At 34.8% G+C, this 13,708-nt stretch overlaps 1 protein-coding gene across 1 annotated transcript in view; it reads right to left on the bottom strand.

Annotated features, from left to right (window-relative positions):
• The window catches only part of SPRED1 (sprouty related EVH1 domain containing 1), a 111,610-nt gene that overhangs the window by 46,137 nt on the left and 51,765 nt on the right, over positions 1-13,708 (bottom strand). The window contains exon 2 of the mRNA XM_004751073.3: positions 3,532-3,706. Coding sequence (XP_004751130.1) covers positions 3,532-3,706 — 175 coding nt within the window. The remainder of the gene's footprint in view (positions 1-3,531; positions 3,707-13,708) is intronic.

Raw genomic sequence — 13,708 nt, 5'->3', positions numbered from 1 at the left:
GTATTCTGACTAATACATACACTTTAAAGTATTATCTAGTATTTCTTTATTAGCTACACAAGTATTTCTTTATTAACTATCAGATTACTAATTATTGATCATTTCTTAGAGGGCACAAATTTTCTCATAGGTATGAAAGGCAGGTATCTCACTTCATTTCTACAATTCACCTAAGGTAGAAAATTCTAAGATGTGACTCACATTAAAAAAATGGGTACAGAATACAGCTTTTACCAAATATCTTTTACATGAATTGCATGGAGATAAGTTAGTTGCAGTTTACTCACCAAGGATTTTAAAGAAAACCATCATTAACTTGGGAAGACCTCTGTAAACTTATAGACAGTCATAAGGTACTTCTTTTTTAGATAAATCATGAAACTCGAATCCAGAAAAATGGATTAAAATAAAACCAATTAATGAAAACATCGATAGATAAGGACATTAATGATCTCAAAATGCAGTGATAATGAAAAACGTATACACTTCAATTCTGTTATTGCTTCAGAATTTTCTTGGTCAGATGTGCATTACCCAAGAAAGGGGGCCAAATAATGTGCTTATTTCAATGTCCCTGTCCCATTTATCTTGAGATTCCGTAAGACTGCTATTTTCAATTCATCTCTAGGCATTACTGCCACTGCCTTTGATCACACAAGTCCCCATCACCTAAACTCTTCACTACTGCTAATCCTTACAAGAAAAATGGCAACCTTCCAACTGAAAGTAATTTTCCTTTTATGTCTACACAGAGATATACTTATCATCCTTGTTCACAAATAAGATTCCTCTAGGCAAAATGGTCGGGTGAAAGAAGAGATGTTCTGATTCCTAGGTCAGTGCTTCTATCAGGAAAACCTATCTTCTTTTTAATCTATTACGATTCTATACCGTAGGATTAGGTTATGGACTCAAATTAAGTCCTGACAAGGAAATAAGTTTTTGTGTGCTCTTTCTGAATCCCAGTTTTATTCTCACTAGTTTTATGTCAAAGCCACACTATAAGCAACCACCTAATCCATCAATCTGAGCTTTCACTGACCAGCTTCACTCCTAATTAATGCAGATTTGGTCCTGTATTTAATTATCCTAAAGTACACTGTCCACCATCATTAATATAACTAATATTCTGTTTCACTTTGATATTCCTTTTTTCTACTTCACATCTAGGTCATCCTTTCCTTATTTTTATGCTTTTTCTAGCAACTGTTTTCTCCAACTCTTTCTCCACCTTTGACTTGTCTTTCTTCCTATTTTTACAAAATTAAAACATGCCTTAAATCTTCAGTATTTTATTCAGTTCCTAAAATCTACAACCTCTCCTCCAACATTTCCATTATTATTTGCTCAGACAGAAGCATAAAATTCCAGGACAGGTCGCCGTATGTTCTTTCTTAGAAGTTTACAAGTTTTATTTAAATAAGCATTAGTATGCCATCCACCATCTTATGCAAACTCAAAACTACCTTTAAATATTTAAACTTTTAGAGACAGTATGTTAAATATATTATATACACTTTTGACTTCAACTGGGGTTTCCTACAATCCTAAAACCACATTCTGGTTAACTGAGATACCTTGTCAGGAATGAATCATAAACTCAAAAAACAGAGTTGGAAAGCTTTCAAGAGGATTTAGGGTAACTCCATTTAACTGAGGCAAAAACTGGGGCACAGACAATTTGGGCAAATTTCTAAACTACTAAAAATAACTCAGTAATAAAAAATACCCAGAAACCAAACCAGATCTTGCCATTTGCGACAACATGGATGGAACTAGAGCGTATCATGCTTAGCAAAATAAGTCAAGCAGAGAAAGACAACTATCATATGATCTCCCTGATATGAGGAAGTGGTGATGCAACATGGGGGCTTAAGTGGGTAGAAGAAGAATCAATGAAACAAGATGGAATTGGGAGGGAGACAAACCATAAGTGACTCTTAATCTCACAAAACAAACTGAGGGTTGCTGGGGGGAGGGGGGTTGGGAGAAAGGGGTGGGATTATGGACATTGCAGAGAGTGTGTGCTTTGGTGAGTGCTGTGAAGTGTGTAAACCTGGTGATTCACAGACCTGTACCCTTGGGGATAAAAATATATGTTTATAAAAAATAAAAAATTAAAAAAAAATGAGGAACAAAAAAAAAAGTAGATTTAATCAAAATGTTCGTGTATTGAAAGAATTATTTGGAACTTAAAACACATTTCCAACAGAAATAACATTACTGATGGTAAGTAAATGGGCTTACAAACTAGTCCACAATTACATATTTGAAGGGAATTCTAGTTATTTTCAAGAATCTTGGAAATTTTTGGCATTTTATTCTCCTTTTGCTTCTAAGTGTGTGCTTTCCTTTTGCTTGATGCAGAAATGACATTAACAACTCTCAGCTTCTCAGGTATGACTGCAGTTGTTTTTTGGTTCACAAATGAGATAAGAAAGAGCTTTCCATACCAATTAAAAGAGAACAAATATCCAACATTATCAAAGTTTAGATTCAAATTTTAAAATATACAGATGGAAGGAGTAGAAAATAGTAGTGTTAAAAACCAGTCTGGCAAACAGGTAGACTTATGAGCCCAGAATAACTAGATTCATAGAGAATGAAGAGAAAGAACCTGAGAAAAGAAACTGCAGTTAGGAGCCAGTAAAATTTTCTGTAAGGTTCCAGATACTTATGGTCTCTACAGCAACTACTCAACTCAGTCACTGTAGTATGAAAGGGGCCATAGAAAAAATTAAATGAACAAGCTAGGCTATATTTCAAGAAAACTTATTTATGGACACTGAAATTTGAATTTTATGTAATTTTCATGTGTCACAAAATTATTATTCTTCTTTAGCTTTTTTTCAATCATTAAAAAATGTAAAAACCATTCCTCTTTTTTTAAACTTGAAGTTGTTGTTTTGGTGGTGTTTTTTTTTTTTAAGTTTAATTTATTTGTCTCAGAGAGAGAGAGAGAGAGAGACAGAGACAGAGAGCATAAGAGCAAGCACAAACAGCAAACAGGGGGAGTGGCAAGTAGAGGGTAAAGCAGGCTCTCTGCTGAGAAAGGAGCCCGAGGTGGAATTCATCCCAGGACCCTGGGATCATGACGTGAGCCCAAGGCAAGTGGTTAAGAGATGGAGCCACGCAGGTGCCCCTATAAAAATCATTAACTCGTGGATCTTACAAAAACACATGGTAGGCTTGGGTATTCCCTGTGGATTATAGTTTGTCAACCACTAGTCTAGGGGAGAGTGAGAAAGAAGGCAGGCAGATTATACTTGGTTTTAATAACTGGGGGGGGGGGGGCTATTCATGATTAAACCTAATAAAAAATGCAGCTCCTTTCTAACACAATACATTAATGAGTCCCAGCTGCAAAGAAACAGGCATGTTTCACTGTCCTTAACATTAAAAGAGCTTAGAAATATAATCACTGATCCTGAGCAAAAATCATTCTCCTAATGGTACGCTAATGAAAACTTTAAGTAGATAATTCATTCTACAGAATCTTAAAATTATAGCAGTAGATACATTATTCATTACCATTTTGTCCCTGAGTCGCTCTCCACGGATAAAAAAGTCAGCACAGCCATTCTCTTCCTGGTGAGGGACTTTGAAGACAGTGACGCAGCTCAGTCCACTCCCTCCAAGTGGTAGCCATCCACCACTCGAGTCATCCCGGGTCATCACCACAGCTCGCACTCGTGCATAACTATTACTAAAACAGATGCAAAGATTAGAAATTAGGTTTTCCATAAACAAGAAACAGCCAAGCTGTCAGTCTTATTTGAGAACTCAAAACCACATTAGTTAATGTGTGGTAACTAAAATGTTTCCTATTTCCATGACAATCCACAAAGTAACCTACTTGAAGAGAGGTAAAAAAACCACAAACTAACTAACTTAAAAGATCGACCTTTATCTTGAAGACTAACCTTACAATAAAAGACTGCAAATACTGTATTTCAATTCATCATTTGAGTAGTTGAAGCACATGTGATTGCCGTGGAACAAGTCATAAAGGACCCCAGAGACAAATATTGTCAATCTACAGACCACCATTAAACTTGTCTATTTATGTCCACCTGTTGCAATATAACCAGGACAAATTAATGCTATATTTTAGCACATTTCATTGTGATATCTCCAAGTTTCTAACATTTTTGGGTTATAAAAAAAAGTGCTGAAACAAACACAGTACAGATACCACGTTTTTTATTTCCGCTATAAATCACACAAATCATATAAAGACAAATGTTCTTTTTCAAGAACTTATCAAGCAAACTCATCTATAGAAATTTTTCAGGCTCTCTTTTTAGCAGTCTCTAAAGAGACCACATTCTAGTTCTAGCCAGAATCATTTCCCAATATTAACCACAACTGTTCTTTACATAAAATCTAAGAAATGTGTCATATAAACTAATATTCTAGATCATCCATATCTAAGCATCTTAGTTCCAAACTTTCAATATAATAATTAATAACTCCTTTCTAAAAGTAGCACACCTTGATAACTTCTTAAAAATTGTATTAAATAAAACTTAAACTTGTCTTGGTTACTATGACTATCAACTGAGATTCTATGTAACAGTTCTGTGCTACTTAGTGTCTTAACATGTTCCGAAGTGTTAGGCTGCCAGTTGTTATTTCTGTTGTCCTAGTGCTTGTCTGAAATCCCCCAGTTGGGTTTTTTTTCTCACTTTACATATTTATTTTGTTGAGGTATATTTTATATATAATATGTTGATCTTAAATATAAAATTCAACAAATTCTGACAAATGTACATATCTGCATAACCAACATGATCATCAAGATATGAAACATTTTCATAACCCCAGAAAATTCCTTTAAGCCTGCTTCCTATCCAACAAATAGGTAACCACTCTTGTGTTTCTAAACAAATAATTAGCTTGGACTGTTACTGGGTTTCAATACCCATGGAATCAAACAGAATGCCCATTTGTACCTTTTTTTTTTTTTTTTACTTATTTGACTCATTGTGCTGTTATATTAGAAGTTCACGCTTTTTTACTTGCTAAGTAGTACTCTCACTGAATAAATACATCACAAATCACTTATTCTTTCTTGTGTTGATGGGCAACTTGTATTGTTCTTAGTTGCTAGCTATTATGAATAAAGTTGTTATATAAATATTCCTGTACAAGCCCTTCTGTAGACATATTGCTTTCATTTCTCTTAATATGGAAAAATGGAATTGATGGTTTACAGGATAATATGTTTAACTATAAAAGAAATTAACAAACTGTTTTCCAGAGTGGTTTTATCATTACACATTCCCATCAGTAATATATGATAATTTCAGTTGCTGCATATCCTTGCTAAAATTTGGTGTTTCCAGTCTTTTAAATTTTACTCATTATACTTACAGTGGCAACCCATTATGGTTTTAGTATCAATTTTCCTGATGACTCATGGCGTTGAACAACTTTTCATGTGGCAATGGGCCATTTATATGCCATCCTCTTTTTAAGTCTTTGGTCATGCTTTTATTATGCTTTTATTATTGATTTTTAGACATTCTTTATATATTCTTGGCCCAAGTCTTTTGTCAGAAAGCTGTATACTTTTTTTTAAAAATGTTATTTATTTATTTGACAGAGAGAGATCACAAGTAGGCATAGAGGCAGGCGGAGAGAGAGAGGAGGAAGAAGCAGGCTCCCTGCTGAGCAGAGAGCCCGATGCGGGACTCGATCCCAGGACCCTGAGATCATGACCTGAGCCGAAGGCAGCGGCTTAACCCACTGAGCCACCCAGGCGCCCAGAAAGCTGTATACTTTTAAAGCATCGCTGTGTTGTGGTTGAGTGAGGAGTTTAAAGTCATATTTTCACAAGTTGGATCCTGGCTCAGCAACTTACTAGATGTGCGTCCTTGAGAAAGTTACCTTTAATAATTGTAAACAATGCCTGACACATAATAAACAATATTTAAGCATGAATTATTATTATTACTAAAACAAAGAACTAAAATTGTAGGAATCATCCTGGTAATTCAAAGCAAGAAGGAACTGGAAAAAGATAAAATTTACACAGTCAACCATAATTCTCTATTATTGGTGTCAAACTAATTCTTTAAGGGAAGCACTATAACTCTTTAGCTTTACAGGTTACTGTTCTAATCTTTTTATTACTCAGTTACTCCGAGGCTCTGATTCTTATCTGGACCCCATTTTTATCAATCTTCACTTCAAAGAACTGGTCAGAAGAGGTATGAGTGCATAGCATATTAGTTGGTATAATGCATGTATCAAGTTGGAGTCTTCCTCTTAGGACAGGCTGGAACAAGTACCTCTACTATACACATGACATGTATACCAAGAAGTCGGGAAGCGTGTTACAATGACAACCAGCTTGGAGGTAAAGAATCAATACTAGACAAAGGTCATTTGGTTAGTCAAGAATTTAACCTAAGGATACCCCAGAAGCACAGCATATAACTTGGACATACTAGGTTCAGCTTAAATGTTTGTGAACTGAACTCCTTCATTTAAAGGTCAATATCTGAAGTTCAAAGAAGTCACAAAGGTAGAACTTGGATTAAAACCAAAATTCAAGTTCCCAACAAGTACTTAAGTATTTATTTTACTGTAAGATCCTGACTCTTCTTTGTTCTCATCTAATGTTGTAGTAAACTGGGAAGTTTAAGAACTTTATCCTAGGTTCTACAAGACTTAGAAACCCCAAAGAGTAAAATAACCTGTATGTAGAAGATCAGGTACATTTTGTCTTCGGAGTGTAAAAGTAGTTAAACTCTTTAGGGCATAAACTCTTATTTTTTCATTTTTGAATTTTATTAATTCTCATTTACAATTTGTGTAATGCTTCTCAGCATTTTATATTTTTTTAAAAAATATAATAATATCCACAAATAACAGCATGAGAAAGTATATTAAAAACCCTAAGTAGTTATTTTAGGATGGTGAAGTTTAGCATTTTCCCTTAATTTCTGTTTCTTCAAGATAATTTTATAATTAATATTTATGAGATGAGTGATTTAAATATAGAACTTACATTTTAACTATGTCTTGGCTTTATTCAACATACTGTAAAAATTATAGAATGTCCTGTGTATGAACGCTTTTTCAAAAAAAGCATCCCTAACATAATTCTCTTTGTTAACCCAATTATTTTGTTTTCTATTTTATAAAGTGCCACCTAGAAGAGACATATTGTCCTCTCTAGAAAAATCAGATAAAACAAAGAACTCTTTAGGAGAAGAGTAATAAGGCTGCCTGATTCACTGTTCACTTTAATACAATAAAAGAAGTTTTCAGCTGATCAGTAATTTATATACTTTTTTAATCTCACTATACCAAATACGTCACTGTCTCACTTAATTATTCAAGCTGATCCTTCAAGCTTTAAACTATCCCAGAAGCTTATATAAGTAAATCTTTATTCCCCCTACCAGGGCCTTCATTAGTTTATAATTTAATAACTCAGCTTCCAACTTTAAGACCTAAGACTAGAATATGTACCATAAAATGTTTCAAGTTGTTCGATAAATGTGTGGGGTGGGGCTTTGGTGTTTGTTTTTAAAGACAGACCTTCCTTCCTGCCAAGGTTAATCTTCTCACCTGTGCCTTCAATTATTATAATCTCTTTACCTTCAAATGTCTTCTTTGCCCAAATGAAAGTAGTTAACTCTTATCTAAAACATGTGACCTCTCATCTAAAGACTAATGGCAGCTCTTACAAATTGTCATATCTCCCTTTCAGTATAATAAAATTTGTACTCGTAATCCCCTCTTTCTTTAGATAAAAGTAATTTTAGAGCAAGGAACCAAAGTGTATTGTTCTATTTAAAATAATAATAAACATTTTCCCCTCATCCTGTAAACAACAGAAGCCCATTTTAGTAAATGGGGAAAATAAAGAAAAATAATACTTGCCATGATACAATTAAAATCTTAAGAACTTGTTGGATTTTACTCTCTGTGTATCATATTTGTAATCTATCAGTCTATTAGTCTAAGACAACAGCTATTTATGATAACAATTTGTTGTTATTGCTAAGAATCCAACAATTTCCCTCTTGAGCTGCTTTAAATATTTAGTTGAAAGGCACTTGTTCTCGGTGATTTATTTTAAAAAGTCAAATTTGACAATAACTACTTCTATAATTTTCTGAAATAGTTCAAACTAAAGCTCTATTCTTCCCTGTGGTAGTGGACTACACAATAACCACTTTTCATCCTAGCTTTTATTCTAGTAAAACGAAGAGGCTCTTTTGTAAAACCTAGCTGGGTTTCATTTATCTTATTCAAAATCTAAATTGTATCTCAACTGATAGTCTCTGATCTCATCTGAACAATTGTATCAAATATATCCTTTCACCTATAGTCAGCAAGTACAAGTGAGAGGTAATGTTGGATTGGCCTTGGGTGAGAAGAACAGACCCAAGCGCGGGATGCCTGGGTGGCTCAGTGGGTTAAGCCTCTGCCTTCGGCTCAGGTCCTGATCTCAGGGTCCTGGGATCCAGCCCCACATCAGGCTCTCTGCTCTGCGGGGAGCCTGCTTCCCCTTCCCCCTCTGCCTGCCTCTCTGCCTACTTGTGATGTCTGTGTCTCTCTGTCAAATAAATTAAAAAAAAAAAAAGGAATAGACCCAAGGGGAAAGAAATGATTTGGGTCTCTTTTGGTGGAAGAGCCAGGAGGACTTACTAATGGGATTAAGCATGTGTTCTAAATTATCTAAAATTCTTAGTCACCATGACGTTTATTTCCTAAAATTTTCAACTGGTACTTCGATAAAGTTAAAGGCAAAAGAAGAGGACCAACATGAAGATAAATTTTGCCTCTCTTATATTGTTCCACGTAGTTTCTTTTGAAATAGCAATACTGTATTACACATAATCCAGAATAACTCTAAAGCTGTACATTATTGTATTTTGTGGCAAATGCCTATTTTGGTTGCATTTTCAAATGTGCACATTGGTAAAACATTTCTTATCAAATCAGAGTACAGTTATAGAAAATTCTACAAGCCCCAATACTCTAATATGCAAAATGTCCTTGGCCTAAAAATGGCTGTCACTTTTAGTTTCTTTTCTCCCTTATACCATACTCTTGCTCCTCCGTTATTACCAAGCCTATTATATACATCTACCCAAACACTTACTTGCTCTCTTCATTCTTTCTATATTATCTAATTTTCAACTGAGTTGTCCTTCTATTGATTTGCATAAAGTCTTTATATTAGCGATGCTAATCCTCTGCCAGTTATGTGAATTATAAGCATCTTCTGATCCGTGGCTGCTTTTATTTTTGTAAGGGCTTTCAAAGAACAGAGCTTTTCTTTCACCATGGTGAAATGTATTTCTTTTCCTTTATGATTTGTGCTGGGGACTTTCTATAAGATCTCATACAAACCTATTTTAAACCTTTTACATTCTATTAAGAGATAAAACTTCTTTTTCTTTTTCTTATATTTTGCTTATTTATTTGACAGAGATAGGGAGAGAGATCACAAGTAGGCAGAGAGTGAGCAGGGAGCCCCATGCAGGACTCCATCCTAGGACACTGAGATCATGACCTGAGCTGAAGGCAGAGGCTTAACCCACTGAGCCACCCAGGCACACCAAAACTTCTTTTTCTTTTAAAAATCATTTCAGCAAACAGAATTCTCTACTTTCTCTGAAAGTAAAAAAGTCCTTAATATCACCATGTCTGGCAGAACAAATACTCATGCACCTACTGAATTATACCCTATGATCACTCACCAGAAATTAAATCCAGTTTGGTCTTTGTTTCTTAGCCCTACATGATTCTGTTTCCCCTAGGCATGGCAATCAAGTCTGCTATACATACCGCTGGTGAATTAAGACCCATTTTCATTAACTTCTTTTTGTATTTAGGGTCCACTATGGTCCAGTATGGATTTATACCAGAAAACATCTCTATCCCATTCCAAAGCCTAACCCAACCTCTAAACCTTCTTACCCTTCCATGCTTTAACACTTCTAGGTGTTATCTTTTTCTTTTTATTTCATGAAATATTAAATACTACTTCAAACAGACCTCAATTATATTTTCACCAAAACACTGCCAAATTATTACAGTGATGTTGCCAATACACATCATTTACGCTCTTACCTAAGAAGTTCCCTAACTAAAGAGGATTTTTTGTGTGTGTTGTAAGCTCATCTTTATTTTTTTTAATTAACAAAATAATTTGTTTCAGGGGTACAGGTCTGATTCATCAGTCCTATATAATACCCAATGCTCATTACAACACATACCCTCTCCAATCTCCAGCACCCCGTTACCCCATTCCCCACCCACCTCCCCTTCAGCAACCTAAAGAGGATTTTTAATATAGATTTACAAAGCTTGGAAGTACAGACAATTTTATAACAAGGAGAGAGTGGTCAGAAATTACTTAGAAAGTCATAACAAAATTAAAATATATTTATATAGACAATTCTGATTATCACTACGTTACAGTACCACAACTATCTGTAATGGAAGCTAGGAAATACAGCCTGTATTTCCAGACAACCATGTGCCCATCTAAAAACTGGGAACACTATTACTAGTAAAATAGAAAAGATACCCGGGACTAATTAGCAGTCTCTGGCAAAAGGTAAAAGGAAAAAATTACAAATAAAAACTTAAGACCTTGGAACCAAACTGCTCTCAGAATGAAGTACAGAAGTATGCTGGGATAGGACCATTATTTAATGGCCAACAGGCAATGAGAAATGTATATATTTAGGAAACAGATTCAAGAAAAAACCAGAACTGTACAAGTCATTTCATTGTTTTGTACAGTAATGGTTCTTATTAAATTGGGGGCTCAGGGTAATCACTGATACTACTGAAATTGTGATTAAAGCTACAAACTATCTCCCCTGAAGAAAATACACATTAGACTTAAAAAAAAAATCACATTTGAATACAATTTTGGGGATTCACAGTCCTTGCAAATGAGTTACCTGAACACTGGGTAGGGCAGAGTTACATCATCCTCTCTTAAGCAAATCAAAAAAATTATTACATTTCCAAGGAAACAAAATATACTAATATCCAGAAAACAAAAATAAAACTAATAGAAGATCAATTAAAGAGGTTAAGGGAGGCAAACAAGGAGGTCAGAATCAGAGACTTGATGATGCTATACTGTTTGGCTTTGAAGATGCAAAAAGGGGTCATGAGGGGCGCCTGGGTGGCTCAGTGGGTTAAGCCGCTGCCTTCGGCTCGGGTCATGATCCCAGGGTCCTGGGATCGAGCCCCGCATCGGGCTCTCTGCTCAGCCGGGAGCCTGCTTCCTTCTCTCTCTCTCTGCCTGCTTGTGATCTCTCTCTGTCAAACAAATAAAAAATAAAATCTTAAAAAAAAAAAAAAAAAAAAGGGGTCATGAGCCAATGAATGCAGGCCTCTAGAAGTTGGAGAAGGCAAGGAAACGATTCCCTAAATCCTCCAAAAGGAATGCAGTCCTATCACCACCTTGATTGCAGCCCAACAAGATCTAGTTGGATATCTGACCTCCAGACTACAATATAACAAAACTGTTATTTTTAAGCCACCAAGTCTGTAGTAATTTGTTATAGTAGCATCAGGAAAGATGAGGGTAAACTTTCCTGAGGATATGAAAGCAGTCCAGATACAGGAGGCAAAGGTAACTATTTTCTATTTCTAACTACAATAGTACCAAACAAAATTGCTAGAAATACTAAAACAAAACAAAACTTAGAATCCCTTAAGATTCAGTACAATAAGAATTTATATTTTTCCATAAGGAGATATTTACTGTGACAAAACATTCCATGTCCTCAACAGTATATTTAAGGTAAGTATTACCATCCAGGTATTAAATATTATTACAGAGAATGGGTAAAGAGAAAAAGGAAGCATTAAACAGAAGTAAATCAGAACAATATAGCATTTCACAGTATAAGTACTTATTTTCTCACCCATAAAAAATACAGATGGTATTCAAAAGATAACCACATTACTACCCATTCATCTATTCAATTATCCAGGGAACATTTATTTATATGCTTCATACTGAGACAAAATTTAGAAGTTATGGTCTCTTCCTAAAAGCTCATAATTTAGTGAGAAATATAAATAGTGGGATATGTTAACACAAAATGGGGAGTACAGGAGATGACTAAAATTACATTTGATGTGGGTTCTGAACAGCATTATATCAGATGGAAGAAAAGCTAAGAACACTCCATGGAGGGAGCATGACACAACGAGTACACCACATTTAAGGACAAATATCAAGTTAACTTACTGGATCTTACTGTATCAGGTCTTTCATACCATGGTCTAAGTTAGTACTCTATTTTAACACAATAAAGAGACCCACAAGATAAAAATCTATCAAGGGAGTAGAATACTTTGATTTGTGTTTTTAAAAATCTCTCCACGACCAAGTGCAGTAACAGAACTTTGACTGCATCAATGCTAATGAGACAGGTTATTTCAAAATTTTACAGATGGGGCGCCTGGGTTGCTCAGTGGGTTAAGCATGTGCTTTTGGCTCAGGTCATGATCCCAGGGTCCTGGGATCAAGCCCTATGTCGGGCTCTCTGCTCAGCAGGAAGCCTGCTTCTCTCTTTTCCTCTGCCTACTTGTGCTCTCTATCTGTCAAATAAATAAATAAAATCTTTTTTAAAAATTTTACAGATAAAGATATAAAAGAATGAGTTTGATTACAAAAGTAAAAGTCTTAAATTACTCATTTTGTATTGGCAACTTTAAACTTGGAGCAAATATTATTTTCTACATAGTAATCGCCAAAGCATCACATGGCATTGTGTTTCACAGCAAGTCAGATTTCCTAGAATGCAAAGGCAGGTGCATCATTTAAAAGTTATAATCTTGGGCAAATTAAATTACTTTGCTCTCTGTACCAACATTTTCCTACTCTGTAAATGGGGATAATAACTATCTAACTGCAGTGTTTGAAAAGTGAATGAGGAAATGCAAGTAAAGTGCTTAATATTGTACCTGGCTCACAGTTTCGTACCCAATGATTTAATATATGAAGTTGATTTAATATATGAAGACATTATAATAGTAATTATAATTATAATGCCTTCATATGTTAAATGCTTCATATATTAAATCAAATTTATGATATTATAATATCTGCATTCTGAAATTATCTAAATTTATCTCATTCTATCTTTATGATGGCTTTGATAATAAACCCAGGGAACAGCTTTTTACTTTCAGTAAGAATTGTTAGCCACACCTAAGTATCAAGTATCAGTTCTCTAACTCTTCCACATACTGCTTACATGATGAAAACACTACTAACCAAGTCACAAGCATCTGGAAGTCTTCCAGAAGAAGGAGGAATAAAACTAAAATCTAAAAAGAATAAATAAAGAGGTAGTCACAAACTATCCCTTAAGAGTCAACAATTCTAGGTTCTGCTAGGCAGTATCATCAACCAACCAAAGTCTGGTTTAAAACTCTACAACTTTGTATGTCCCATGCCATCTGGCCCCACTACTGTTAATTCCCCAATTCCTTAATTACCAGCACTGATTACATGATTTCATTTTTGGAAGTACTCTTGGTCTATGTTAGAAAAGCTGAAGTATAAAAATATTCATTGTCAATAAGAGACTAGAACGTAGAAGACAGGGAACCAATATTAATATCAGAGTTTGTAATGAGATAAAAGCATCAGAATGAAATACAGTAGTTTCAAAATAATCCCACAGTAGGAAAGGCCCAA

This window comes from Mustela putorius, unplaced genomic scaffold (assembly GCF_011764305.1).
Source record: "Mustela putorius furo isolate JIRA1106 unplaced genomic scaffold, ASM1176430v1.1 tig00003898_pilon_pilon_pilon, whole genome shotgun sequence".
Taxonomy (NCBI): Eukaryota; Metazoa; Chordata; class Mammalia; order Carnivora; family Mustelidae; genus Mustela; species Mustela putorius.
This window is presented reverse-complemented; position numbering and strand designations above follow the sequence as displayed.